Source organism: Neoarius graeffei, chromosome 28, assembly GCF_027579695.1.
Source record: "Neoarius graeffei isolate fNeoGra1 chromosome 28, fNeoGra1.pri, whole genome shotgun sequence".
Classification (NCBI taxonomy): domain Eukaryota; kingdom Metazoa; phylum Chordata; class Actinopteri; order Siluriformes; family Ariidae; genus Neoarius; species Neoarius graeffei.
The window spans coordinates 13,328,491-13,356,395 of NC_083596.1; the positions used below are offsets into that span (position 1 = coordinate 13,328,491).

The following is a 27,905-nucleotide window of genomic DNA, read 5'->3' on the forward strand; positions in this document are numbered from 1 at the left end:
CATCTAAGGGTAGTATCTCACCAGCCCGCGACTAGTTGGAGACAAAACAATTGCGATAAAATATGCGAATTAGCGACAATTTTCACTTGGAATCACACTGAATTGATATTCGCATATTTTACCGCAATTGTTGTGTCTCCAACTAGTCACAGGCTGTCGCAGCCCGGCTTTCCCTCAGCAGGCAGGGAAGTAGAGGAAGCCTCACAGAAACTGACTTGAGAAGGGTTCGCGACAGCTTTGCGACATCAGCGATGCATTTGTGGCTATTTTGAGAGAAATTTTGTCGCACGAATTTTTTTTTTTGAACATGTTCAAAATTTCAGCGACGAAGGAGCGACACTTCGCGACTCATGCGAGGAAATTGAGAAGTCCCGCGAATGTTTCAAGACACTTTTGAAACTCTCGCGAATGACATTCGCAATTTGTCGCAAGCCGTCGCAGCCCAGTGAGACACTGGCTTAACGTGCCGATCCTCTTCTTAGTCGCCATTTCTAGCCATGTGGTAGCGCGGCTCAATCACAGCACACGAAACACTGTCAACACCTTGTCAGCCAATCAGATTACATCTTAGTTACAGCACACAGCAGTAGGGCTGCACGATTATGGAAAAAATGATAATCATGATTATCTTGATCAAAATTGTAATCGCGATTATTAATCACGATTATTCTTGATGTTAGGGAAATCACTTAAATTTTATTTCACTATATTCAAACAAACAATATGAACAGCTTTCAGTGCAGAATGAAATTTAAAAGAGAAATTCTGATTTCCAAATGACAAATAAATGAAATTTATCCAAGAAATTACCAAAGGATGAAGGAACTGAAAACTCAATTGCAACAATTACATAGCATTATACTGAGGCCTACAAGTTTTTAGCTAGAAAGACCAGCCTATCAACATGCTCTGGCTTTAAACATGAGCGAAGGCAGGTCACAACATTGCCTCCAGTGCTAAATAGTCTGTTGTTCCGACATAGTTAGCTTTTCTCTCTCACCTCAATCTGTTACCTACTCTCACGCTATCACCCCTTGAAGAAGATACCGCTGCACTGAAGCTCTGCGCACTTGGCCAGTGTTGCCAGATGCTGCTGACGTTTTCCAGCCCAAAATATGTTCAAAACCCGCCAAAATGCACTTAAAACCACCCAATCTGGCAACACTGCACTTGGCTTGCTTGCTTATTTAGGCGGAGTAATGAAACCTTACATGCGTCGGTTCGCCCCCTAATGGTTTGGCGGAGTACTGGTCAAAAAGTGCTTGATCAGATATACCGTACAGCAGAGCTCGCATTTTAAATGGAAATAAATCGCGATTTTCATTTAATTTAATCGTGGCAGCCAAAATCGCGATTTTCGATTAAATTCGATTAATTGTGCAGCCCTACACAGCAGCATAATGGCTGCCTCCATTTCCTACGGACGTGTTCGTATTTGGCTGTTATTTAGCTGAATAAAACTTAGTTTCACATCGCATGCTGTACAGATATGCAAACAAAAATGTTTTTTGTTACTCGGTGAAAAATAGACAGCAGCAAATTTTACTACAGACTACAGAATTTTACTATTAGCCGCCACCGACCGGCTACTTTTGAGATCTCTACTCATTGTGCCTGGGACTACTATTTAAAAAAAAAAAAATTTTTTTAAAGCAAAAGGTTGTCTCACACCAAGTATTGACTTTGTTTCATTTATTATGGTTTACTGTGGTTTATAGTGTTTTTTAAGGTTGAAACATTTCATTTCATTATTTTTTTAAGCATTTCTTTACATGTGCATAAGACTTTTGCATAGTACTGTATATTCATCCAGGGAACTTGGGATAGCTAACCTTTTTTCCCCCCTCTCTCTCTCTCTCTCTTTCTCAGGTCTGTTAACAGTGGACCCCGAGCGGCGACTCAAACTTTCAGATCTGAAGGAGAACGCGTGGCTGCAGGGCGGAGGCGTGTCTTCTACTCCTCTCTGCACCCCTGATGTCCTGGAGTCCAGCGGCCCCACCGTCCGCACCTACGTCAATGCCACATACAAGGTGAAGGTTAACCAGCATCGTCATGCTTCAATCGTTAGACTTAAGGCCTCTGCATGCTCTTGCGACAAGGCTTTCGCAGATAGCTTTTCGCAGACAGTTGTAATTTATTGTTGAGCGGGGAGTAATAGGCGTGCGCGATGTTATTCACCGGCACAACGCAAGGGGGCGCGAAGTCACTAGGAGTAGTTGGTGGGTGTGGTTAGTGGAGTGTTTATCCTCCGGTTACCTATAATGACTAGAACTTTTTTTTTTATAATGACTAGAACTGGAGTCGTATAGATGTCCGTACTTCCTCAATCAACCGCTCTTCATGCTGCTCCATCTTCGCTCGTGTTTTTAAAAATGCCGGTCGTGAAAACAAAACAAACCGGGAAAGTAGTGAAGCGGAAGTGCGTGTACAGCGGATGTAGAGTGGACCAATCGGAGCCCTCTTGTCTGCGACGCTGTCTGCAAGGCTTCTGCGGTGGTCACAATTTTTGGGAGGTGCGTGCAGAGCGTCTGCGAAGGTGGGGGGGCTACGCAGACAACATCTGCGACACCGTCTGCGAGGACTGGGTTGTCAGCATAAATTGACCTTTACACTACGTTCAGACTGCAACCTGAAACGACCCATATCCGATTTCTTGTGAAATCCGATTTTTTTGTTAGGCCGTTCACATTACCAATTATATGAGACTTGTATGCGATCTCCAATATGAACGGAAAACGACCCAAAAGTGTCCCGCATGCGCAAATTGACACGTAATAAGCACATCTATGTAATACGTAAACAAAAAAAAAGCGCACTCTTCAAGTTTAATGATTTTTTTGTTTGTTTGTTTGTTTAATTATCTGGTTAGTGTTAAAGTGTGAGGTCTCGTGTGTGTTTTTGTTTCTGAACTGAAATGAAAACGTGTAGCCTGGTAACGAGGGTTGACTCCTAAATGTCTCTCTAATTTCTATATAAGTGCACTACATGTTACTAGGAAGTAATGGATTTTTAAACTCTATATAGTGCACTCGAGCTTCAGTAGGCAGTCATTTGGGATACGGCCGCTGTATTACCAAACTCTTAATTCAGGCTTAATAATTTGCACATTTATTTCGTCATATTAATAAACTTTTTCTACATTTTTCTAAATATTTAGATTTTTTATAGCCAGCTGAATTCTGCAACTTCTCTCAGCACTGGCTCAAGGTGCATAAACACCAGTGCAGTTTGCTATGGAGATGAGGCGAGACCTGGCGATGTGGTTTTTGTGGCGGCGGCGGAACTCACACAATAATCTGATTAACAGCAGACTAATGAGACCGAAGGTGTCAAATTACTGGAAATTTCCAGAACAATCTTATAATCTTGTAATACAGGATGGTTTAAGTTATAAATCAGTTATAGAAACTGTTTTATTTAATCAGGCTAACAGATCAACATCCAGGTCCCTACCAAATCCACCATTAGCTTGATCAATTCTATAAAAGTCTATTTAAATTCTGAAAACTGTACAAATGTTGTTGTTTTCCACCAAAGAGGCGGGACTAGCCAACGCAGAATAGTGACGTTTGTCTCTTGTTGATGACGTGTAGGTCGCATGAATGCGACCTGTCTGGTCAGACTGCAGTCGCGTGTGAAAATAACGGATATACATCGGAATTAGGACCACATATCCAAGCGGCCTGGGTCGCATGTGAAAAAATCGGATCTGTGTCGTTCAGATTGTCAATAACAAATCGGATACAGGTCGCATATGGGCAAAAAAATCGGATATGGGTCGTTTCAGGGTGCAGTCTGAACGTAGTCTTAAACTGGCTTTTCATTGTGCATTGAACACTCTTAAATACTAAAAAACTTCTTTGATTATGAGTTGCAAGATCAACGACCTTAAGCCTAGGTCACAACTGGACGTACGATTTTTTGGCCGTGCGATTTTTGGCGTTTCCCAAATCGCTGCATTTTTTTTTTTCCTTCGTGGAGAAAGACGCACATTGGCTGTAAGTTTGTCTTTCAACCTGAAAAAAACGTAAGCGCCCATAGAGTTTGCTTGACATGACAAAGAACCTCTGCGGCCGGTCTACGGCTCGAAACTCAGCACGTCACACGCGCGCCCTCCGTGCGTTTCATGCGCGCCCTCCGTGCGTTCCTTGCGTTTTTTGCACGTAGACCGGCCATAGGAGCACGTACGGCCGGTTGTGACCGAGGCTTTAGAACACACAATGTGATGTGCTCATCAGCAGGATTAGTGCCATCGCTACAAAAAGACAGCTGTTGACAAACTCCTGGCAGTCTGCGAATATTTTTTTAATAAAATTAAGCGTGTGACTGCTGCTATTTCTCTGGAGAATATCAATGTTGAGGACAAGTCCATCCTCGTATTTCGAGCACAGGGTTCTGAGGATATTGTGAAGGGCCCATGATGATGATAACAGTTTGAGCTGTTTGAGTATAACAGCCATAAGTATCAAGTGACAGATTTATATAACACTCAGTGTTTGAGCATTAGTGGCCATTCAGGGTGTGATAAGACGATTCTTCTTTCACACCGCCCTTTGCTGTAAGGACGCTTTAGTCACACAGGCACAGTGTAGAACAAAACATCTGTATTTGTTGAATTTTCTCAGAAAGCGAATTATTATTTTTTTTAAACAACCGCACTGATAATCACATCATCAATTTTTCTTTGGCTAATCAGACACAAGGTACGCCACTACACTTGTCGGAGCAATTGAGCCTTGCTGAAGGACACTTCAGCCAATCCTGCTGGTCCAGGGAATCGAACCAGCAACCTTTTGGTCCCAAAGCTGTTTCTTTAAAGGTCCTATGGCATGAAATTTTCACTTTCTGAGGTTTTTTAACGTTAAAATGAGTTCCTCTGACCTTCTTAAGTCACCCCAGTGGCTAGAAATTTCATAATGTGTAAACCAAACTATGCCCAAAATTTGAGAATGGCGCGTCAAAACGGCGCGTTGATAAACTCTTCCCTTTACTACGTCAGCAAGGGAGATGATCCCCACGCCCCCCCTCTGGATTCCCACCCACTGTATGGATTGCCCCGCCCAGTTGTAGTGAGGAGACCATAGAGGACACAACAACATGGCATCGCTTAAGTGAGCGAAACATGGAAGTTGCGCTGTACATGGATGTGACAAAACAGAAAGGAGTCTGTTTTTACTGCCGACGGGAGAGCCCCTGAAGACGCAGTGGCTTCATTTTATTTACTTCAATAATACGCCGTCGAGTCTACCTAAGACGGTGTATGTTTGTCGGAAGCATTTTCCTGATGAATGTTTCCACAACTTGGGACAGTACAGGGCAGGTTTTGCACATCAACTGTCACTGAAGCCTGGGTCCGTACCAAGCATCCCTGCCGCATCAGCCACAAACACCGAACAAGTAAGTGTATAACTGTTAAGTCGTTTTGCCGTGTTTTAAAATCGGTGCGTTAGCCTAGCAATGGCTACATTAGCTGTGCAGCTAACCGCTTCCTGCAGTTAGCCAGGTAATCTGCGCTACAAAACTAAAGAGCATGCAGCATGCTCTGTTAAACCGAGTTTAGTCTGGAAATTGACTGTAACTTATGAGCTTATGTTTGACTATTGCTCCGCAATGCATGTCTTCTGTTGGATAAGCGATATGTTGCTGTAGTTGCTGCTTCTATCCTCTTTGGTTATGGAGTGCGTGTTCAAGCCTAGGGTATTATACGTTCGTAAACTACCACTCCGAACACTCTCTCACACTGTTCTCTGTGTCACGTTGAGTTTACGAAAGGAGTCCGAGGGAGAACGGGGTTTTGTCTTAGCAGCGTGGCTACAGGCGCTGATAGCAGCGAGTATGTGTGCGCGCAGCTTGGTCAAGCCCCTCCCCCATGGCCCGCCTCCACCCTCTACCCTTCCCCGCCTCCTGCTTCTCATTAGCAAAACGACGCACTGGGAAAAGCGCTGAAATGGGGCTTTCTCCCAGGAGGCTATATTTACGTGCCGAGGGTTCATTTCGAGAAAGGCTGTGGATATAACATCCGGAAGCCTCCACGAGCCCGTTTAAAGCATCAACAAACCACCATGCCATGGGTCCTTTAACCATTAGTTCCACTTTATTTATTACTTTTCAGTAATGATGGATTTTTTTTTTTCTCTTTCTCTGTCTGTCTCAGGCGTTTAACAGAGGCAAGCGAGAAGGTTTCTTCCTGAAGAGTGTGGACAACGCACCGCTGGCTAAACGCCGCAAGCTGAAGATGACCAGCACGGGCGTAGAGACGCGCCGCAGCTCTTCTTCATCATCTTCCTCTTCCTCCTCCTCGGCTTCTCGTGCAAAAACCCAGATCCCGGACAACGACCCGAAACTGTGACTCCGTCACCGATGATCCATCACCTCAGCTTGCTTTGACGCCGTCTTGAAGCTACGTTGACGCCTAAATTTATAAAGAGAGGTCAATGATGATAAAGCATTAACTGAAAGAATTATAATTAGAAATGAAAGATGAAGCAGGGCAAGTGTGAAGCTTAGACGCGAGACTGATCACTGGACAGTCGTTTAACTGAACATGACGGCTTGAAAACCCGGCGTGTATAAATCTAAAAGGGGCCATCTGTGGCAGGGTCAAGCTGCGGATTATTGAAGCCAGTTAAAGGCTAAGCGACTCATGGAGAGTCCTTATTTTTAGTCGACTCTGGCGTCTGATGTTTTAATACGACACGAGCTTTTTGATTTGAATGAATTACTGAATGAATGAATGAATGAATGAATGTACACACTTATTATTAAATGTTACCTTGTGCGGTGGCACGCAAGGCATTTTTAGCAAGTAGAGTTTTCGCAAGAAATGTTATTTTTAAAAGGGAAATGGAAATATAACAAGGCTAGGATGCCAAGACAGAAAAGCCATATGGGATAGAAGGGAATGATTTTAGAATTATTATTATTATTATTATTATGTTTAAGAAAAGAAATCCATATTTGTCACTGTACAGATCCACGTCTAGAGAGAACAGCTTTATCGGAATCATATACTGTATACATTAGGATGAATAGTGAATGTCACTGTACGAGAACGTGCTAAATGGGCAATATATGCATGACGTTATTTATTTTTTAAAAGCTGAATCACGTGATCGAAAAGATAAGCAACTTGAAGCTGTCACCAACTCTGCAAAAGTCTTTAGTTCTGAAACTCAGATGCTTAATCGCTTGACTGGTGCTACTTCATGTAGGAGGGTGATGATGATTTGAGCATTAGGACGTGGCTGTGCCGTTAAAGGTGCAATATGTAGGAAAACTTGAGATACTTTTGCTTCCAGAGGCTTTTTTTTTTTAACAAAAAGAATGACCTTTCTGTGCTTGATTTGTGCATCGTCTGTAGTTACACCTTTGTAGCATTTTTACCAATCTCTTTAACGAAATGTGAGCAGTTCATTTTGGGATTTGAAAGCAAAAATCCTACTTATTGCACCTTTAAGGTCTGCCGTCTTAGTTTTGCGCATCTTGTACGGTATATTAGTGATGTGTGTGCGTGTGTGAACTTGCATGCCAACTCTCAAAAAGAATCCTCTAAACACGGGGTTCTTTTATTCCTCTCCTTTAACTTGAACAAACAAACAAACAAACAAAAAAAAAAGAAAATCCACCACCTCTTCTCTTCTTTGCAAAAATCTGGCTCCTCTGCCTTCCTTCGAATTTTTAAAAAGGGCTTCAGCACACTTGCGTCTGAAGTGTGTGTTATCTAGCACTGTGAGAGACAGAGAGCGTCAAGAAGCAAAGCTGTCTTTCACTCTTTTTTTTTTTTTTTTTTCCCATCCCAAGTCCTCGCTTTTCAGGAGTTGCTGGAAAGGACGAGCCTGGGTTTTTCTCGGGAGTCTGGCGATCTCTTAACGGCGATCTGAGAGACTCGAACGGACAGGTTGAATAATGGTATGAGGAAAGGGCGTGAAGTCACCGTGAACACTCATTAAGCATTCATGAGGTTGGGATGCGATACCGCTGTCTGCACGACGTCGTCCTGAAATGCAGCGAGCGTTCTTCTCATTTTCAATGCCAAAAATAATCCTGCAGCAAGGACACATTCGTCATTGTCATGATGTGATGACAACTTTTGTCAAACGCACTTGGCTTTGAAGAGCCAGAATCAGCGTACAAAGCACTAGCACCCTGCCATGTTCAGTTTTCATTTTGCCTCCTCCACGCTGTATACGGAAAATAATGTGAACAAAACATGGCTCGAGTTTTAATCGCTCTTCTGATGGACTTGATCTTCTGATTGTCAGTGTTTTTTTTTTAAATGTGATGATGCCAAACGTGTTCGAGTCCGCTGCATTTAAGGACACTTTTCAAAATCCTGACTGATGAACACGCTGATAAACATGTTCATTTCTTTTGATTTGACGAATTCATTCTGTTTCTACTTTGACCAAGTTGAGGTGGAAATTGATGACGTGTTTCCAGCTTGAAAAGAAATAGCGGCTCACGTCTTTGATATTTATTACGTTTTATTCTGCCGTGTTATTTTGAGTAACGGCTACGGCTTCCTGCTTGCTTTATTTGGGACCCGTGTGATTTTGTGCGTCTGTTTTTAGTGATGTACTTTTTTTGTCGTAAGGAACATCCTATTCTTCGCTCCTATAAGTCTTGCACACTGCACTAAAAACAAAAATAATATTCGTGGAAATTATGGAAATATTCATGGCTTAGATCACAAAGCGTTTTTGTTGTAATGATGATTTTATTGTCTTCAGTTTCTCTTGTTGGTGTTTCGAGTCTTTTTTTTTTTTTAAATGTATCTTATGTTTTTAGTTCTGAATTGCATGTTTTACATTTTTATATAACAATTGGTGTTCTGTCTTCTGATAATAAGGTTGTTTTTATAAGAAAAGAGCATTATGAAACTAAATCAAATGCACTGTTTGAAGGCAACACAAGATACTCCTTCCTTCCTTCCCCCTTTGAAAACACTGTTAAATCTTTAACATGAAATATAAATCACTTCACTATTCTTAAATCTCCTCCATGTCGTCTTTGACTCCGGGATATTACACCTGTACAAATGATTGGATGATTTAATCCTTTTTTATGGACTTTTATACTAATTTATTCCAGTTTCAGGTTGCGAATACGGTATATATAAATTAGTCTGGCTAACGCGACTTCAAAGCTCTGCGAGCATTTGGTCTGGCAACGATATTAAGCCCAACCGTTTCCCAAAGGCGTGGTTGACCCTCCTCCCTGAAATGCCTCAGTTTGCTACTGGTCGAAGCCAGAAAAGGCTGTGACGAAGCTTAAACCAATCACATCACTCTTTCCTCTGACGTATGTGACGCGACGGAAACTGCTTGAGTAACAGGAAGAAGATAAATACCTCCAGGGCTGCTCTTTGCTCCGTTTTCAATGAGAACTTCCCGTTGAATGCTTTCAATACAGCATCTACCGCTGTGTCAAAGGCTTGCCGCTGCTCCATGTTCGTAATGTTTCTAGTGAATGAAGCGCTTCCGGCATAGATTCTGTAAACAATCTATGGCTTCCGGTCGCAGTTCTACTACGTCACTGCCTTGAACACGCCTCTACCCAGGGCCGTTGGAGATGCTCAAAGTTGATTGGCTCCCGATTTTTCGGGAGCTTGGAAGAGCTGTAGATAGCTTGCCTTGCCAGACTAAGCTCGCAACAGGCCCTCGTGTTGCGTCACACTTAGGATGGGTGGGCCCAGGCTATATAAAAATATACCTAAAATGTATTTCAATTCCATTTTAAGAGTCAAAATTCAAATAGAAGTTTCTGAACAGGGTCCTTGAGGATTATGGGTTCTTAGCTTTGTAAACAGGTTTAACCTGGAACCTCTATATGAGAGGAAAGCTCTAATATATGGCTCGGTGTAGAACATTTAAGGGTTCTTTGAATGAGGCAATCTGAAAAACCTTTAAGACTGGCCAAAACATCCAATAAGAGATGAGCATAAATATGAACAGTATCAAGCTAAGTACTGTTGTTGTTATTCATTCATTTTCTATACTGCTTATCCATTGCGGGTCGCAGGAGCCAATCCCAGCTGACGTCGGACGAAATGCGGGATACATCCTGGACAGATTGAAAAAACCTGCACGTCTTTGGACTGTAGGAGGAAACCAGAGGCCCTCAGAGGAAACCCATGCAGCCAGTCATGCAGGCCTCGAACCCAGAACCTTCTTGCTGTGAGGTGACAGTGCTAACCACTGCACCACCATAAGTATTGTTTAAAAAAAAAAAAAAGGTTTTTTTGACTGCATGAATATTTCGCAGCCAGAAATGCCCTTGAGACTTTTAAAAGACAAACAAAAAACAGAGACGTGTTTATGATCGCACCACTGATCAACTTCGGTTTAATCCGTCTAATCGAATATGAGGAAAATTAGACATGTAAACGTGTACAATCATATTTATTCTTTTTCTCCTTCCAAACCTTCCACCCACAGGGTTTAAACTAGCTAGACTTTTAAAAGATTTAAGATACCATATGTTAACAGGAAAATGGGGGCTGCGATAGTGAGGTGAGAAAGAGAGTGCAGGCAGGGTGGAGCAGTTGGAGAAGGATTTCAGGAGTCATTTGTGTTCGGAAAGTCCCAGCAAAAGTGAAAGGTAAGATGTTTAAGACAGTAATGAGACCAGTTGTGATGTACGGATTGGAGACCGTACCCTTAACGAAGAGACAGGAGGCAAAGTTGAGGATGTTAAGGTTTGCGATGGGAGTGACCAGGTTGGACAGGATAAGGAACGAGTACATCAGAGGGACAGCACATGTGGAGAGCTTGGGAATTCAGCTAAGCGAGATGAGACTGAGATGGTATGGGCACATCCTGAGAAGAGATGCAGAGCATGTTGGAAGGAGAATGTTGAGGATGGAGCTGCCAGGCACATGAAAACGAGGAAGGCCAAAGAGGAGATACATGGATGTGGTGAGAGAGGACATGAAAGTGGCAGGTGTGGTAGAGAAGGATGCGGAAGACAGGGAGCAATGGAGACGAAAGATCCGCTGTGGCGACCCCTAATCAGGAGCAGCCAAAAGAAGATGATGTTAACAGCACTGCTTCCTCTTGTTATATTAACATATTAAAATTGGGGCGGCACGGTGGCGTAGTGGTTAGCACTGTCGCCTCACAGCAAGAAGGTCCGGGTTCGAGCCCTGTGGCTGGCGAGGGCCTTTCTGTGCGGAGTTTGCATGTTCTCCCCGTGTCCGCGTGGGTTTCCTCCGGGTGCTCCGGTTTCCCCCACAGTCCAAAGACATGCAGGTTAGGTTAACTGGTGACTCTAAATTGAGCGTAGGTGTAAATGTGAGTGTGAATGGTTGTCTGTGTCTATGTGTCAGCCCTGTGATGACCTGGCGACTTGTCCAGGGTGTACCCCGCCTTTCGCCCGTAGTCAGCTGGGATAGGCTCCAGCTTGCCTGCGACCCTGTAGAAGGATAAAGCGGCTAGAGATGATGAGATGAGATGAGATATTTGCAGTTCTCCTATCTATCTATCTATCTATCTATCTATCTATCTATCTATCTATCTATCTATCTATCTATCTATCTATCTATCTATCTATCTATCTATAACTGTATATAAAGTTCTTTAGATGAAGAACTTACATTTGTGTATGGCATCAGTTTGAATTTAAGTGGCTTAGGCTGTGCAATAAATAGACTAGTAATAAATAAATAGTAAAAATTGTAATAACAGTTAAAAAATGGATAATGAGCCCACACATAGAAAGATAAAATGAAAAAAAACCCCACCAATAATAATAATAAAGCGGCTAGAGATAATGAGATGAGATGATGATGATGATGATGATAATAATAATAATAATGGGGATTCTACTTTGATACCCACTATACTATCTATCTATCTATCTATCTATCTATCTATCTATCTATCTATCTATCTATCTATCTAAAACTACATAGAAAGTTCTTTAGATTAAGAACATTTGTGTATGACATCAGTTTGAATTCAAGTGGCTTAGGCTGTGTAACAAATAGAATAGTAATAAATAAATAGTAAAAATTGTAATAACAGTTAAAAAAATGGATAATGAGCCCACAGATAGAAAGATAAAATGAAAAAATATATATTTATTAATAAACACACCCACTACTACTACTATTACTACTAATAATGGGGGTCCTACTTTGATACCTACCATACTCATTAATGGGGTCTGTCTGTATCTTCTTTTGTAGCAGTATTTTTTGACGAGGCTATATGGGACATTCCACCGAATGGGTGCCATTTGCTTGTTGTACCACTCCCAAATTAAACTTAATTTGTTATATCTTTTCAACACTGATTATAATAACACACATATTTAACTATTCAAAATGTGTATTGGTCAACCTCAGGCTACGTTATTTATTTTTTTACAAGGTTTGGAAGTCAAAGATGGCTGCATACTCTTTATATGAGTAACAGGACTGAAAGTAACAGGACTGAGTTTTTAGCCTAGGACAGGGGTCACCAAACTTTTTTCTCTGGGGGCCACATTGTCGTTCCTGACTGTGATGGGGGGCCGGGGTCGGGTCAGCTATATCACATAGAATTGTATGACCCAGACAAATATGACCACCAGCAGGCCTCATTGTGTAGTAGAGATTACTAGCCTGGCACGGCCATCCCCACTACTATATCCATACTACTATATCAACACTTGATTCCTGGCATATATTTGTTTATCTTTACTAGTGGTTTGCAAAAGTAGTAATCGAGTCTTCACACTTTGTTTTTATTTGAAATACCACAGATATTCCATTTATCTATTTTCTAATAAAAATAACATCAAAGCTGTCAAGGTAAGAAACATCTGCCTATTTGAGGTGATTGACACTGGCAAAGGTGAGTGGAAAATTATAAATTGTAGGTAGGCCTGTTGATATTATTAATAATATAAATAATAATTGTATGCAGCACTTAATAAAGGTCAAATAAATAAGCCTATAAAATAAATACATTTAAAAAAAACAGTGAAATTATAATAATATGAGCAATAGATCACAGCAGTTGTGCTGTGACCTGCACGTCATTGCTCTCATCCATGGCCAAAGCAAAAAACTCGAATTCTGACGCTTTCTCATTCAGCTGGTCATACATGTTGTCCCCCAAATCTTCGGTTCGCCTGGTCATAGCAGGTGCGGAGAGACTCACCGCGCTGAGCGCATCCTTCTTGTCGGGACACACCTCCTCGGCCACAGCAAGCATGCATACTTTAACAAAGTCCCCATCAGTAAACGGCTTTCCACGGGTAGCTAGTAGGTGAGCTACCTTATAGCTAGCTCGGACAGCAGCCTGGTGGATCTGGGTTTGGCGAAGGAATACATTCTGTTGTGCAGCCAGTCCTCATTTCATCCTCCAAATCCTGTCTTCTCTTGTTTGCCCTCGCAAACTAACATACTCTTTGTGGCGGGTTTCATAGTGACGACGCAGATTGTATTCTTTGAAAACCGGCACACTTTCTTTACATACAAGATAAACTGCACGGTCCTTACACTGAACGAAAAAATAATGGGTGGTCCACTGTTCTTTAAAAACTCTGCACTCTCTGTCAGCTTTTCGCTGACCGCTAGCCATTTTGCTGTCCTGAACACTGACAGTTCTCTGCGCATGCGCTGCCTGTCACTGCTTGATTGCGAGCATATGACGAAAATTCGGAAAATATGAATAGTTCATTTTATAACTAAATATCAATTTTAATTGATAAAATCAACAAAATACAAGATGCAGACATGTTATTATTTGCCAAAAAGCAATTTAAAAAAATAGGCCATGACCACTTTTGGGGATTGCCTCATAGGGCCGGTTCAAGTGATGGGGGGCAGAGGGGCTGGGGGGCCGGTCAAAGGGGGGTGGCGGGCTGGATCTGGCCCGCAGGCCGTAGTTTGGTGACCCCTGGCCTAGGATTAGCTAATACATGGAATTAAGCCACATGGCGTCATCGCCAATAGCATGACCACACTTGGCACATTCTAGTGATTTACCAAAAATCTGTATTTTTAAAATAAACAAATATCATCTAAGAAATAATTTAAGTAACAGGACAGTATGTTGACATTGATCTTATCAGTTAAAGTTAAAAAAATCATTAAATATACAGAAAAGTAAATGAGAGAACTAACTTTTGGTCTTCCCATGGCCTTCAGAAGACACAACTGATGTAACTTCCTGTTGAGCATGTGATTTATGGAATGGTCCAAATTTGTCAGATGGGGTAATATGTTTGGGTAACAGGACTGAGTGAAAACCCAGGGACACGACTAAAATGTGTGTTTTAACTAAGATATTGTGGATTTCTTATGAAAAAATATATTTAAACCATGGATAGGATATGGAGTCACACAACAGTGCAAAAGAAATACTGTTCCTGAAGGATTTTAATCATAATATTTCATCTCATCTCATTATCTGTAGCCGCTTTATCCTGTTCTACAGGGTCGCAGGCAAGCTGGAGCCTATCCAGGTCATCACAGGGCTGACACATAGACACAGACAACCATTCACACTCACATTCACACCTACGGTCACTTTAGTGTCACCAGTTAACCTAACCTGCATGTCTTTGGACTGTGGGGGAAACCGGAGCACCCGGAGGAAACCCACGCGGACACGGGGAGAACATGCAAACTCCGCACAGAAAGGCCCTCGCCGGCCACGGGGCTCGAACCCGGACCTTCTTGCTGTGAGGCGACAGCGCTATAAAGTTAGAGTGCGGGGACAGGTAACACATGCTATTTTTTAGTGTTTTAGGTAGTTTTTATTAATCCTTACAATTATATGTCTTAAATTTGAAATCAGATCAATGTGCAGGACATTCTGCGTAATAAGGAAATGTATTTTAAAGTACATTTTTATATGTGCATTTATACATATAATTTTGGGGGCTGCACGGTGGTGTAGTGGTTAGCGCTGTCGCCTCACAGCAAGAAGGTCCTGGGTTCGAGCCCCGGGGCCGGCGAGGGCCTTTCTGTGTGGAGTTTGCATGTTCTCCCGTGTCTGCGTGGGTTTCCTCCGGGTGCTCCGGTTTCCCCCACAGTCCAAAGACATGCAGGTTAGGTTAACTGGTGACTCTAAATTGACCGTAGGTGTGAATGTGAGTGTGAATGGTTGTCTGTGTCTATGTATCAGCCCTGTGATGACCTGGCGACTTGTCCAGGGTGTACTCCGCCTTTCGCCCGTAGTCAGCTGGGATAGGCTCCAGCTTGCCTGCGACCCTGTAGAAGGATAAAGTGGCTAGAGATAATGAGATGAGATGAGACATATAATTTTCTAGGGATGGAAATGGCACCGATTCGGTGGAATGGCTCATATGACATTTATTATATCACAGTGTTTCATTACTATATACCATAATAAGTCATCTAAAACAAAATCAAAGTGTTCCCTATGTAGTGCACAATTAAATAATGTCTTTCCGTCCTCTTTAGCACACGTCAGATAGGGAGTCATTTCAGATTCAACCTCAGTCATTCTCAGGGCTTCCTAATGATGTCATGGCTGAGTCTGTGGAGCTGCAGTAGATGGTTTGGACCAGCAGGTGTTAGTAAAACCTTTACCACAGAGCGCAGGGGGACGTGAACACAGTCAGATCGGATAACGCGCGTGTAATAATGCAAATGTCACTGCGCCATTAATCAGCGTGATCGAGGAGCTGGGTCATTTGCATGGGAAATTGTCATATATATTGAGCATGACACAGATGAATACGAGTGGACGGTAAATCAAAACAGTCCCATCAATTACAATCTGCAGTCCTGGATCTGACCCAAATCTCAGCTTTGGACATGGCATTATAGTGCACCGAGGTGTTAACACTAAAACTATGAGCTTCCAAAACACCATTTTCACAGAGCCCAGTTCCCACAGCAACTTCTGCACACCAGTTTCTGTTTACATGACCATTTGTTGGGCTGGGTTTGATCTATAAAATCATAAAACAGCACATTTATTCATCAATTTAGTCAAGTAATAATACAGGCAGTGTTCCTAAACCTAGTTCAAGGTCAGAATTTCAAACTTGGTTTAATCACACGTCATTTATCCAACCTGTAAACACCTTTCTACCAGCTTGACCAGGCAGCTCGGCTCATGTTTTGGCAGCTGGTAGCCAGACAGACCAAGCTGTTTTTTCAGCAGGGGTCAACAAGGCTAATCACTGACAACAACAACAACAAAAAACAACACAAGTAATAACATAATTGTATAAGCAATATAACATCTGTAACATTCGCAAAAAGTGATAAAACATATGTATTATTACTATAGAGCTAATTGGACACTATGGACCATAGCCTCGCGGTTGTGAGTTTGCGTGATATTGCACTTATTTACAGTCTCCTCTGAAAATATTGAAGACATTTGGGTCAAAACATGAATACGAGACGATAGATCAGAATTTCAGCTTTCATTTCCTGATATTTATATCTTGATGTGTTAAAAAAACTTGGCATGTTTGCTGGCAGACCACCCAATTTTTATCTGAGCAAAAGTATAGGAATAGATAGTCTTAAAGTAAATGAAATTAAATCACAGAACATTTGGTTGTGTATCCCTTGCTTGCAATAACTGCATCAAGCCGGCGACCCACTGACATCACCAAACTGTTGTGTTATTCTCTTGTGATGCTTTTCCAGGCTTGTAACAAATCTTTTTTGAGTTGAATAGCAGGCTTGGGGGCGGCACGGTGGTGTAGTGGTTAGCGCTGTCGCCTCACAGCAAGAAGGTCTGGGTTCGAGCCCCGTGGCCGGCGAGGGCCTTTCTGTGCGGAGTTTGCATGTTCTCCCCGTGTCCGCGTGGGTTTCCCCCACAGTCCAAAGACATGCAGGTTAGGTTAACTGGTGACTCTAAATTGACCGTAGGTGTGAATGTGAGTGTGAATGGTTGTCTGTGTCTATGTGTCAGCCCTGTGATGACCTGGCGACTTGTCCAGGGTGTACCCCACCTTTCGCCCGTAGTCAGCTGGGATAGGCTCCAGCTCGCCTGCAACCCTGTAGAACAGGATAAAGCGGCTAGAGATAATGAAATGAGATATTTATATCTACATTAATTTTGTACTAATTTCATGGAAGAGTGTCACACCTGCACGCCTTGGCACGTGCATCAGATAGACTCTCGGGCGCGCTCTGGACAGTGTGCGCCAAGTGGACTCTTGCACGTGCTGCCGTAAACGACTCGCACCTGCACAGGATTAAGGCGCAATCGGCGCACCGATATAAAAACTGTGAAAACACACTTACTTTGTGAAGTATTGAGTTGCGTTCCTGACACAATACCGAGCCTTATTACCTTGTTTAGTTTCCTGATCCCTGATTTCCTGTTTCTCGTCTTTGATCCTGCCGAGTCTATGATAGCCTGTTTGCATCTCGCTTGACCTATTGCCTGTTTCACTATTTTTATGATTTTGCCTGCCGTTCTGGATTGTTTACCTGTCTTCACTTGTATTAATAAACACACCTTCTACACTTACATCCATCTCCCAACTGTCTCTGACAGAATACTTCGCACTCCCTGACAAAGAGAAGCACATTCACCTGTTCATACGTCATGGTCAGGAACAAACTAACGATAACAGGGCTAAAACAGCTACCGTCAAATGGTGCAGTTGGAGGCTTGGACTTGACTCGGATCAATAGTGGACTCGACTCGAACTCAATTTGGATCAATAGCGGACTTTACTGGGCGGCACGGTGGTGTAGTGGTTAGCGCTGTCGCCTCACAGCAAGAAGGTCCTGGGTTCGAGCCCCGGGGCCGGCGAGGGCCTTTCTGTGTGGAGTTTGCATGTTCTCCCCGTGTCCGCGTGGGTTTCCTCCGGGTGCTCCGGTTTCCCCCACAGTCCAAAGACATGCAGGTTAGGGTAACTGGTGACTCTAAATTGACCGTAGGTGTGAATGAGAGTGTGAATGGTTGTCTGTGTCTATGTGTCAGCCCTGTGATGACCTGGCGACTTGTCCAGGGTGTACCCCGCCTTTCGCCCGTAGTCAGCTGGGATAGGCTCCAGCTTGCCTGCGACCCTGTAGAAGGATAAAGCGGCTAGAGATAATGAGATGAGATGAGCGGACTTTACTCGAAAAATTTTTTTAATAACTTGGACTTGACTTGGACTTGAACACTGGGAACTCGAGACTGGACTCAGACTCGAGGTTTAGTAACTCAACTACAACACTGTTGTATAGTATAGTTTAAAGTCATAACAGAATATTCAGTTTCTCAAGAAAACCTGTCATAACACCATTTTGGCTTTATGAAAATATACCACAGTTTATGCTTTTACTCTGTGGTAACTATGGTGATCAAACTCTGAACCACCATCTTACCATGATTTTACCAATTTTTTTTAAAGTTGGACTACGTTTCCTTAAGTTTACTACGCAATGATACCCCAATACTACCATATTTTACTGTGGTGCTTTTGGTGTTTTACCTCTTCATACCACAGCGCTGTTGAATTTTTGATTCTGATTTTTGATAGCTTTCAATAATTGAATTTTTCAATAGCAGTAATTCTGACAGTTGTTCCAGCTGTAATTCTAACCAGAGGTTTATATTAATAAACAATGTTCCTCAAAGAAAGATAGGAAGGGATTTGGATATTTCACCCTCTGTGATGCATAATATCATTAAACAATTCAAGGTATCTGGAGGATTTTCACTGCATAAAGGGCAAGGGCCCAAGCCTAAGCTGAACACCTGTGATCTCTGATGGCGCTGTATCAAGAACCATCATTCATCTATAGCTGATATAAACACATGGGCTCAGGATTACTTCAGCAAACCTTTCTCAAGCTCTACAGTACAGAGTTGTATCCACAAATGCCAGTTAAAACTTTACTGTACAAAATAAACCTTATTTTAACTGTGTCTAGAAGCACCGTCAACTTCTCTTGGCTCGGAGGCATTTGGGATGGACCATCACACAGCAGAAACGTGTACTGGGGTCAGACGAATCAGTATTCCAGGTCTTTTTTTGGAAGAAATGGATGCCATGTGCTCTGAATCAAAGACATAAAAGACCATCCAGATTGTTACCAGCAACAAGTCCAAAAGCCAGGGCCTGCCGTGGTATGGGGCTGTGTCAGTGCCTTTGGCAAAGGTAACTTACACTTATGTGATGGCAGCATTAATGTAGGAGAGTACATTGAGATTTTGGAGAAACATATTCTGCCTTCAAGACGACATCTTTTCCAGAGATATTTCAACAAGACAATGCAAAACTGCATTCTGCACACGTTACAAAGGCATGGCTGTGTAAGAAGAGGGTGCCTGTCCCCTCTGTCCCCAGTAGAGAATGTGTGGTGAATTTTGAAACAAACAAAAAAATGACAACGACGACCCCATACTGTTGCACACCTTAAGACCTGTTTGCAGGAAGAATGGGACAAAATAACACCTGAAACACTTCATCACTTGGTGTCTTCAGTCCCTAAACATCTGTTAAGTGTTGTGAGAAGGAATAGAAACATTATAAGTGGTAAATGCTTTACTGTACCAACTAACTTTGAAATATGTTTATCTCATCTCATTACCTCTAGCCGCTATATCCTGTTCTACAGGTTCGCAGGCAAGCTGGAGCCTATCCCAGCTGACTACGGGTGAAAGGCAGGGTACACCCTCGACAAGTCGCCAGGTCATCACAAGGCTGACACATAGACACAGACAACCATTCACACTCACATTCACACCTACGGTCAATTTAGAGTCACCAGTTAACCTAACCTGCATGTCTTTGGACTGTGGGGGAAACCGGAGCACCCGGAGGAAACCCACGCGGACACGGGGAGAACATGCAAACTCTGCACAGAAAGGCCCTCGCCGGCCATGGGGCTCGAACCCGGACCTTCTTGCTGTGAGGCGACAGCGCTAACCACTACACTACCGTACCGCTCTATTCACAAATCATAATTTTAATTTCAATTTCAACATACCATCCCAACTTTTTTTGATTTCAGTGGAGTTGTAAAACAGTAGGTTCCGGTCCACTAATTTGATTGGTCGAGCAGCATTCCAAGAGTGCTGATATTTCACATAACGGCACTGGGACGTTTCACTGTGTGTCTCACTCTGCTCATCTGTGTCTAGAACATAAAATTCCACTTCCTAGTTCAAAGCGGTTACTGTAGTAGTGTTCGTGACATCATCAGCCGACCTGGCAAAGGATATTTTCAGGAATATAACTTTTGACTTAAAATATGAAAGCTCGTCACATGAAGATGAAAAGGAAGAAGGGACATTAATTTTACTAGAAACACCTTTAACAGGAATGCATAAATCAATGTGAGCTAGCTAGCCAGCTAGCCGAGGTGCTATAAAGCGAGTGTGGTTTCAGCACAGCTGTGATTATCTTCTGTACTTGGCTGAATCATGGCCATGCTGATATTCAGTACAACAGCACTCCCTCTCATGTGAAATTGCTTAAGATATATTGTGGTAACTATGGCAACGCCATGCTTTACTTTCGTACTTAATGCATATCTATAGGATTATATATAGGTGAAAGACCTGGTCTAATATTGGGTTAATACTTATATAAGAACTATAGTTGGTTTTTATCCACAATTTTAGCACAACAGTTTTCTGAACCTTGTTTATTGAACATGTCATGCTTCTTTTTATATAATAATAAATTACAAAAATATATATTGGAAATGAATTGGAAAACCTCATACAAGTAGCTGTTCTGTAGTAATCATACTTTATACCATTCATATGTCACACTATTAATATTACTTTCCCCACACGTTCCTGCAACGCCACTTCTTTCTTATACCAATGTCTCTTTAAATCTATTTAAAGGAAATGATCACTGAAAAATAACCGAATTCTAGTCACCATACCAATTCTAGGACCGCGTTTCTGTAATGTTTTTGTGTCTAAAGTGGAATAAACAGAGAAAATGCGTAACTTATAAGGAACTCTTTCGTTCAACCATTAGCCATCATGACGTCAGAGTTGGTTCGCATGAGCTAGCAGAGAGCCATGTCATGACAATCCTGGCGAACAAATTGACGACCAGTACCGTTTTTACAACCAATAATACGGCATTATCTTCACAGAACACGGTTCACAGAGATAATACAACAATGTGGTACTAAAAAAAAAAGTTTGCAATGAAAATAACTACACTTAATGCGAGAAAAATCACAAGCAAAATCACTACAGTAGACCATGCAGTAAGCAAATGGTGGGGTCTCACCTGGATTCAGCTTCAGGAACTTCTATGTCATCAATCATACATTTATACATCATCAGTACGAACAGTTTTGCACTCAAGTTTCCACCAATTGAAGAGTTATAATATTGTCGTGCTGCGCGTTCTTCTCAGTGTGGTGAGACGTGGGTAAAGATTCACACGACAAGGAAATATCTTCTTTGGCGAACGTTTACTGAGGTCTTAAATATAACAATTACAACAGTGCAAACGATTGTCTCGGGTGGTTAACTTGTCGGCTCTTGCTCAGGCACAGAACAGGAATGTTTCTTCTGTCCATGCAATGAGCTACGAGCCACACAATGAAAAAACTAAAGACTGACTAATTCAACGCAAACATTCACTAACTAGCATGGCCACCAGAGCGCAGTAGTCAATCAGAGCACTGCAATGCATATCCCGTAGGGGGAGGGAGGGGGGACAAACTGAACTATTCTACACTATCCCCCTCCAAGAGTACTGAGTCCCTTCAGTACAGGTGACTCAACTAAACATGACAAGGAAATAAATTTTAACATTTAACAGAAGTTAGCAATAGTCTAGGCAAACTTAAGAGATATTCAGAAAATAGATTAAACAGTAACCTAGTTTCTTTAAACGCTAATGATTACTTTTCTGTAAATTACGATCACAAATCATGTTACTTTTAAACTCAAGGAATTACAGATATCTATGCATGAACTGTTTTCTCTTTTTTTTAAAAAACTAGTTCCTGAATCTATCAGGCTTGTGGACTATACACCCACGTAAAGTCTTAAAAGTCTTATCTGGACTCCCATGGATCTTCGTAGGTCTTCCTCGCCGACGGCTGGAAGCTCTGGATCGAGACACTCCATCTTCCTGGCGTGGCTCTTGGATATTGGGTTCCGCAGGTTCAGGTTGTTGGGGATCTGGTTCTGCCGATGCGTCGTCCACGCCGCTCTGCAGCAGCATGTCCGTCACCAGCGGGGCATCCTCTTCGGGTGATGGGTCTGCGGAGTCCTGGCGTTGCTGTAGCACACGGCTCCTCTGACGACCCACCCAGGCCGGAACCACTTCACTGGCGTATGGCTTGAGTTGGTCGTGATGCATTATCTTGCTGCGCTTAGCACCTTGAATCTCATAGATGACTGGGCCACGGTGAGCTGAGACGATGAAGGGCCCTTTCCATGGCGCCTGGAGCTTAGGGCTTAGTCCTTTCTTTTTTGTGTCATCCTTCATGTACACCAGGTCTCCGACGCTGTAAGACTGTTCTTGTGCTCGCACGTTGTATGTCTTCTTCTGGCGTTCTTGTGCAGCACGAAGATGTTCTCGCGCTGTGTGTTGGGCCTCTTCAAGGCCTTCTCTGAGGTTGCAGAGGTAATCAGCTACTCCCATTCGATCAGACTTGAGCTCCGCAGTTCCAGACTGAAGATCGTGGGGTTGGTGGACCTCCCGGCCAAGCATGAGTTGGTTGGGCGTGAAGCCTGTGACTCTATGGCGGGAGCTGCAGTAGGCGGAGGTGAGTAGTGGCAGGTGCTCGTCCCAGTTTTTCTGATTTTTGTCCACATAGCACCTGATCATTTGAAGCAGAGTCCTATTGAACCGTTCCACCTGCCCATTAGAAGCAGGGTGGTAGGGGGTCGTTCTGGTCTTTGTGATCTGCAAGAGCTTGCAGACACTCTGGAACAGGCAGCTCTCGAAATTACGACCTTGGTCTGTGTGCAACTCAAGAGGAGAGCCAAAGCAAGCGATGAATTCGTACACAAGCTTCTTGGCTGTTGTTTCGGCCCCCTGGTCAGGAACAGCGAAGGCTTCGACCCACCTAGTGAACTGGTCAATTATGACGAGGATGTATTTGTTCCCTGAGCTGGATACAGGAAACGGTCCAAGGATGTCTAAGTGGAGACGGTCTAGAGGAGTGCCAGCTTGGTAACTTTGCAACTGGGCCCTCTTGAGCGGTCCAGCAGCTTTGCATTCGTTGCAGTGCTGACACTTTTTCACGAACAGATGAACATCATCTCGCATCCCGCGCCAGTGGTAGTCTTGGCGCAGATGTTCCAGTGTCTTTGCTTCTCCCAGGTGACCGGAGTGGGGCGGGTTGTGGCAAGCCTGTAGAACCTCCTGTTGCATGGCTGATCGCATGAGCAACAGCAATGTTGGATCTTGGGTGCCTTCTCTCTCCCAGCAATAGAAGAGGACGCCTTGATGTCTGACGATCTGAGGCCAACACAGCCAGAACTTTCTCACTGCAGGGCTCTCGAGCATCGCTTGATCTTTAGTAGGTAGTGTACCCGAGTCCTTCCACTGATGTAGGATGGAGAGGACAGGGTCGGCTTTCTGGAGTTGGACAAGTTGGTCAGTGCTGACAGACTGCAACCAGTTGACTACTGAGGTGGCCGGTTGGGGTACTGTTGTCTGTTCTGTTTGCTCCCGGTGATCATCAGCACTGTTGGTCTCATTGCTGGGCTCCAGGTATCTCACTGCCAGTGGTACAACGTCGTCAACATCTTCTTCGAACCTGGCCCACTGCTCGTGAAGTCTCTGGCAGTACTTACAACCTTGGCATGGCAACTCAGACAGGTACTTCCCAGCTTGGTAGCAGTCACATTTGTGCAGATCTCCAGTGCCTTGCCTTGACATGGCATCAGCGTTTGAATGTTTGACGCCTGCTCTGTGCTCTATGCGGAAGTCATATTGGCACAACTCTTCCAGCCACTGGGCCAGCTGACCTTCAAGATACTTGAAATGAAAGAGCCAGGTGAGGCTGCCATGATCTGTTCGCAGCAGGAACTTTCTTCCCAGGAGGTAGTGACGGAACTGACGGGTAAAGTGCACCACAGCAAGCAGTTCACATCTGGTGACACAATACCTCTGCTGAGCTGGTGTGAGGTGACTGCTGGCATGTGTCAGTACTCACTCCTCCACTGGAGTTGTGACAGAACAGCTCCAACACTATGGCTGGATGCGTCAGTATCGAGAATGAACTGGCCTTCGGCTGTGGGGTACCCCAAGACTGGAGCAGTTGTCAATCTCTCTTTGAGCTGCGTGAAAGCCTCTTGATGGGCTTCAGTCCACTGAAACACAGCTCCTTTCTTTAGCAGGTTGTGGAGAGGACTTGCAATCTCGGCGAAAGATGGGACAAATTTACGGTAGTAGTTACATAATCCGAGAAAAGCTTGCAGCTCTTGAATGTTGCTGGGAGGCTCCCAAAGCTGTACGTCTCTGACCAGCGCTGGATTTGGGCGGATTCCATCTCCGCTCACGATATGGCCCAGGAAGAGAACCTCCTCTTGAAGCAGGTGGCATTTCGAAGGCTTCAACTTCAGGCCATATTCGTGCAGGCGTTCAAAGACTTGAGCAAGACAGTTGAGGCTCTCTCCCACACTCCTACCCAGGACTATAACGTCATCTAGGTAAATAAGCAATGTCTCCCATTGCAACCCCCTGAGGACGAGCTCCATCGCCCTCTGAAAAGTACTCGGAGCGTTGCAAAGCCCGAAGGGCATGCGTGTGTACTCATAGAGGCCCCATTTGGTGATAAATGCCGTCTTCTCACGGTCTTTGCTATCCACTGCTATTTGCCAATAGCCTGATTGCAGGTCAAGCATGGAGAATAGAGAAGTTCCGCCAAGAACATCAAGGCACTCCTCTATCTTGGGAAGGGGGTACGCGTCTTTGATCGTCAGGCTATTCAGGCTACGGTAATCCACACACCATCGCACTCCTCCGTCTTTCTTTTGAACTAGAACGACTGGAGAGGCCCACTCTGACGATGATGGCGTGATGACACCTGCTCTCAGCATGTTTTGGAGATGGGTTTCTTCTTCGCCTTGAAATCCAAGCGGTGTTCTTCTCACTGGTTGCCGCACAGGCTTGGCTAGCCCCGTGTCGATCTTGTGTGTGACAGCGGAGAGGTAACCCAGGTCGGAGTCACCTTTAGCGAAGAGGGAATGGTAAGTTAACAGCAACTGGAGGAAGTGTTGTTGTTGCTCTTCATTGAGAGTTTCACTCGTGGCCTCCATCAGGCAATGGAGATGCTCAGGCAGGTCAGCAAGCGTTGCCACTCTTCCAATCACCAGTGGTGACACGTTCTCCAGCTCACTCTCGCCATCAGTCGCTGCTCTCTTCACCCGCAGGCTTTTCGGTTTCTCGGGATAGGCCTCCACCAAAAGCCCAAGGCACACACCTTTCAACAGGGCTGCTTTGCTGGTTGAGAAGTTACATAGTCTGACTGGCACTTGCTTCTCCATTGTGGTAGCCACACTTCCAGATGCAACGGCTTCTGTGATGTTCAAGGGCTCTAGCACTGCTGGCACACCAGGCCTGGGGTTCTCGACTTCTCCCCACACCACGCATTCTGAAGTGGGTGGTATAGTGGTGGCCTCTCTCAAGAGCACCCTAGCGACACTGTAGTCTGCTCCATCTCCTCCCACTATTTTTGAAGGCACAAGTTCATTCCCAATGAAAACTTTGCCGCGGGTGTGTATGACAACGTCGTGAGCCTTCATCAGGTCCAGGCCAAGGAGAACTGAGTCACGTATGGGAGCTACATGTACAGCCCAGTTTATTGTTTTGGATGCGATTTTAAATGTCACAGACAGGCCCCGTTTTGCTGTCATGCCTTCTCCAACACCTGCATTCAGAAGGTAGGTTTTACAGAGGCTTGTGGGCTGCTCTTCTGAACAGTTCTGGTACAGCGCCTCTGATATTACGGTTGTCTGAGCTCCTGTATCCACCACAGCCTCAGTTGGAATGCCATTTACAGTTATGGGAATCTGCAGACTCTCACCTTTGCTTTTAGCACAGCTCAGTTTTAGCTCATATGTGCTGTTGGACTGCACATGATTGCCTGGGTGGTTTTCACCATGGTTGCGAGCAGGCGCTGGGCTTAGCGACTTTGTGCAGTCCCTCCTGAAATGTCCCTGTTCGCCACACAGGAAACATGTACCAGGTGCCCCACGACTTGGGCTTGGTGACCGAGAGCGTGTTCGGTCTGACTGCACATGCTGCTGAGCTACTATGTGAGATTGCACTGGGGATTTTGCTCGCTGGTGCACAGCGTGTGTAGACTGCAGACTTCCCAACTGCAACTGCAAATTTTCTGTTGTCTTTGTGAGAGTCTTAATTTCATCTTTCAGTGCAGTAAACTGATCAGTGGTCACATACTGAGGAGTCTGTACTCTACGTGAAGAGGCAGTGCAATCTTCACTGGCAGCAAAATCTTCATCGGCCCACGAAATGCGCCTTGTTCTATTTTTAATTTCAGTGTCACGACCCACAGTCACTTTAAAGTTATGTTCATGGGCTTCTACGCTCTTCTGTGCCTCCGCTAGGGAGCTTGGGTCCCGGTTCATAACTTCATAGGCCACTTTTTGATTTTGTAAACCTTTCAGGAAGGCATCTGTTGCGAGCTGATCTTGTAGTTGGAGGTCTACTCCTGGGTATGCAAATGTGACAAGACGGCGCACTTCTTCTGCAAATTCAGCTGTTGTCTCTTTACCTTGCCGAAGCTCGCCTAATTTTCTCCTTACTGTAGTGGGGGGATCTTTTAGTCCAAACCGCTGTGTAAGTTGCTCTACTAGCAGTACATAATCCTCTCTTATACGCTCTGGCAGTGAGCAGACATACCTAATTGCAGCGCCTCTTAGGCATTCTAACAGCCTATCTACTCTCTCAGGAGCAGTCCATCCATATTTCCTGGCCAGGCGCTCGAAAGGTAACAAAAAGGCATCCCAGTCTTCTTTACCATCATATATGGCAAGTTTAGGCCTGCGCACATCTTGCATAAACTGTTGGCCACTGTGAGCTAAGCTGTTCAGTCTTTGGCCATCTTGGTAAGGAAATGTGTGTTGGCCTTCACGCTCTGAGTTTCTGCCATCTCTACGTCTAACAACAGGTTCGGAGTTAAGATTAAGCCTAGGCGGACTAGAGCTGCGAGCCCGCTGGTTAATGACATTCAGCTCGGATGCAAAAGGACCACTAGTATGGCTGCTTGGTCTTGCTGACATTCCCCAAGGGGCAGAGGGAACATCACCTGGCTCAGCTACAAGACTGTGCAATGTGGAGCGTTGTGCACTATCTTCCCCATCTACAGTGGGAGCAGCAAAAGGGGGTAATGCTTGGTGTGTAACTGGATTTCCACTTATGTGTGTTAGGACGGGGGCCAGCATCATTTGCAGTTGTTTTGTTTGCTGATTTTGGTTATCCAGTAATGCTTGTAGCCACTGTGGGGCTTTATCAGCCTGTACAGGCTCTGCTGTGGCGCCTTGTAATTCTTCAGTCATTTTAAAGTGTTTACTTTTTTTTCCCTTTTGTTGTTGTTATTTATTCACTTTTTGTAGCTGGTGAATTGTAGTCAATAAAACGATTTCATTTGAGCACTGTATTTAGTTTTGTTTGTGACTCATTTAACTTCAGCTATAGCCAGAAAGATTTTCCTTTTAGCTTGCTTGAAACTTTTATAATGGCATGAGTGAGGATTGTCCAAACAGTAACTACGTTTACATTAGACCGTATCTGTCTCGTTTTCTTCGCGAATGCACTGTCTGTTTACATTAAACCGCCTGGAAACGCCGGGAAACGGGAATCCACGTATTCCAATCCAGATCGTGTCAGCTCCGGTGCTGTGTAAACATTGAGAATACACGGATACGCTGTGCTGAACTCTAGCTGGCGTCTCATTGGACAACGTCACTGTGACATCCACCTTCCTGATTCGCTGGCGTTGGTCATGTGACGCGACTGCTGAA

The 27,905-nt window shown here is 44.0% G+C and overlaps 1 protein-coding gene across 1 annotated transcript in view; it reads left to right on the forward strand.

Annotated features, from left to right (window-relative positions):
• rps6ka4 (ribosomal protein S6 kinase, polypeptide 4) overlaps window positions 1-8,992 on the forward strand; it is a 50,883-nt gene extending 41,891 nt beyond the window's left edge. Inside the window, exons 17-18 of the mRNA XM_060913014.1 lie at window positions 1,870-2,030; window positions 6,155-8,992. Of these exons, the coding sequence (XP_060768997.1) occupies window positions 1,870-2,030; window positions 6,155-6,349 (356 nt within the window). The 3' untranslated portion in view covers window positions 6,350-8,992. The remainder of the gene's footprint in view (window positions 1-1,869; window positions 2,031-6,154) is intronic.
• Window positions 8,993-27,905: the final 18,913 nt, after the last annotated feature.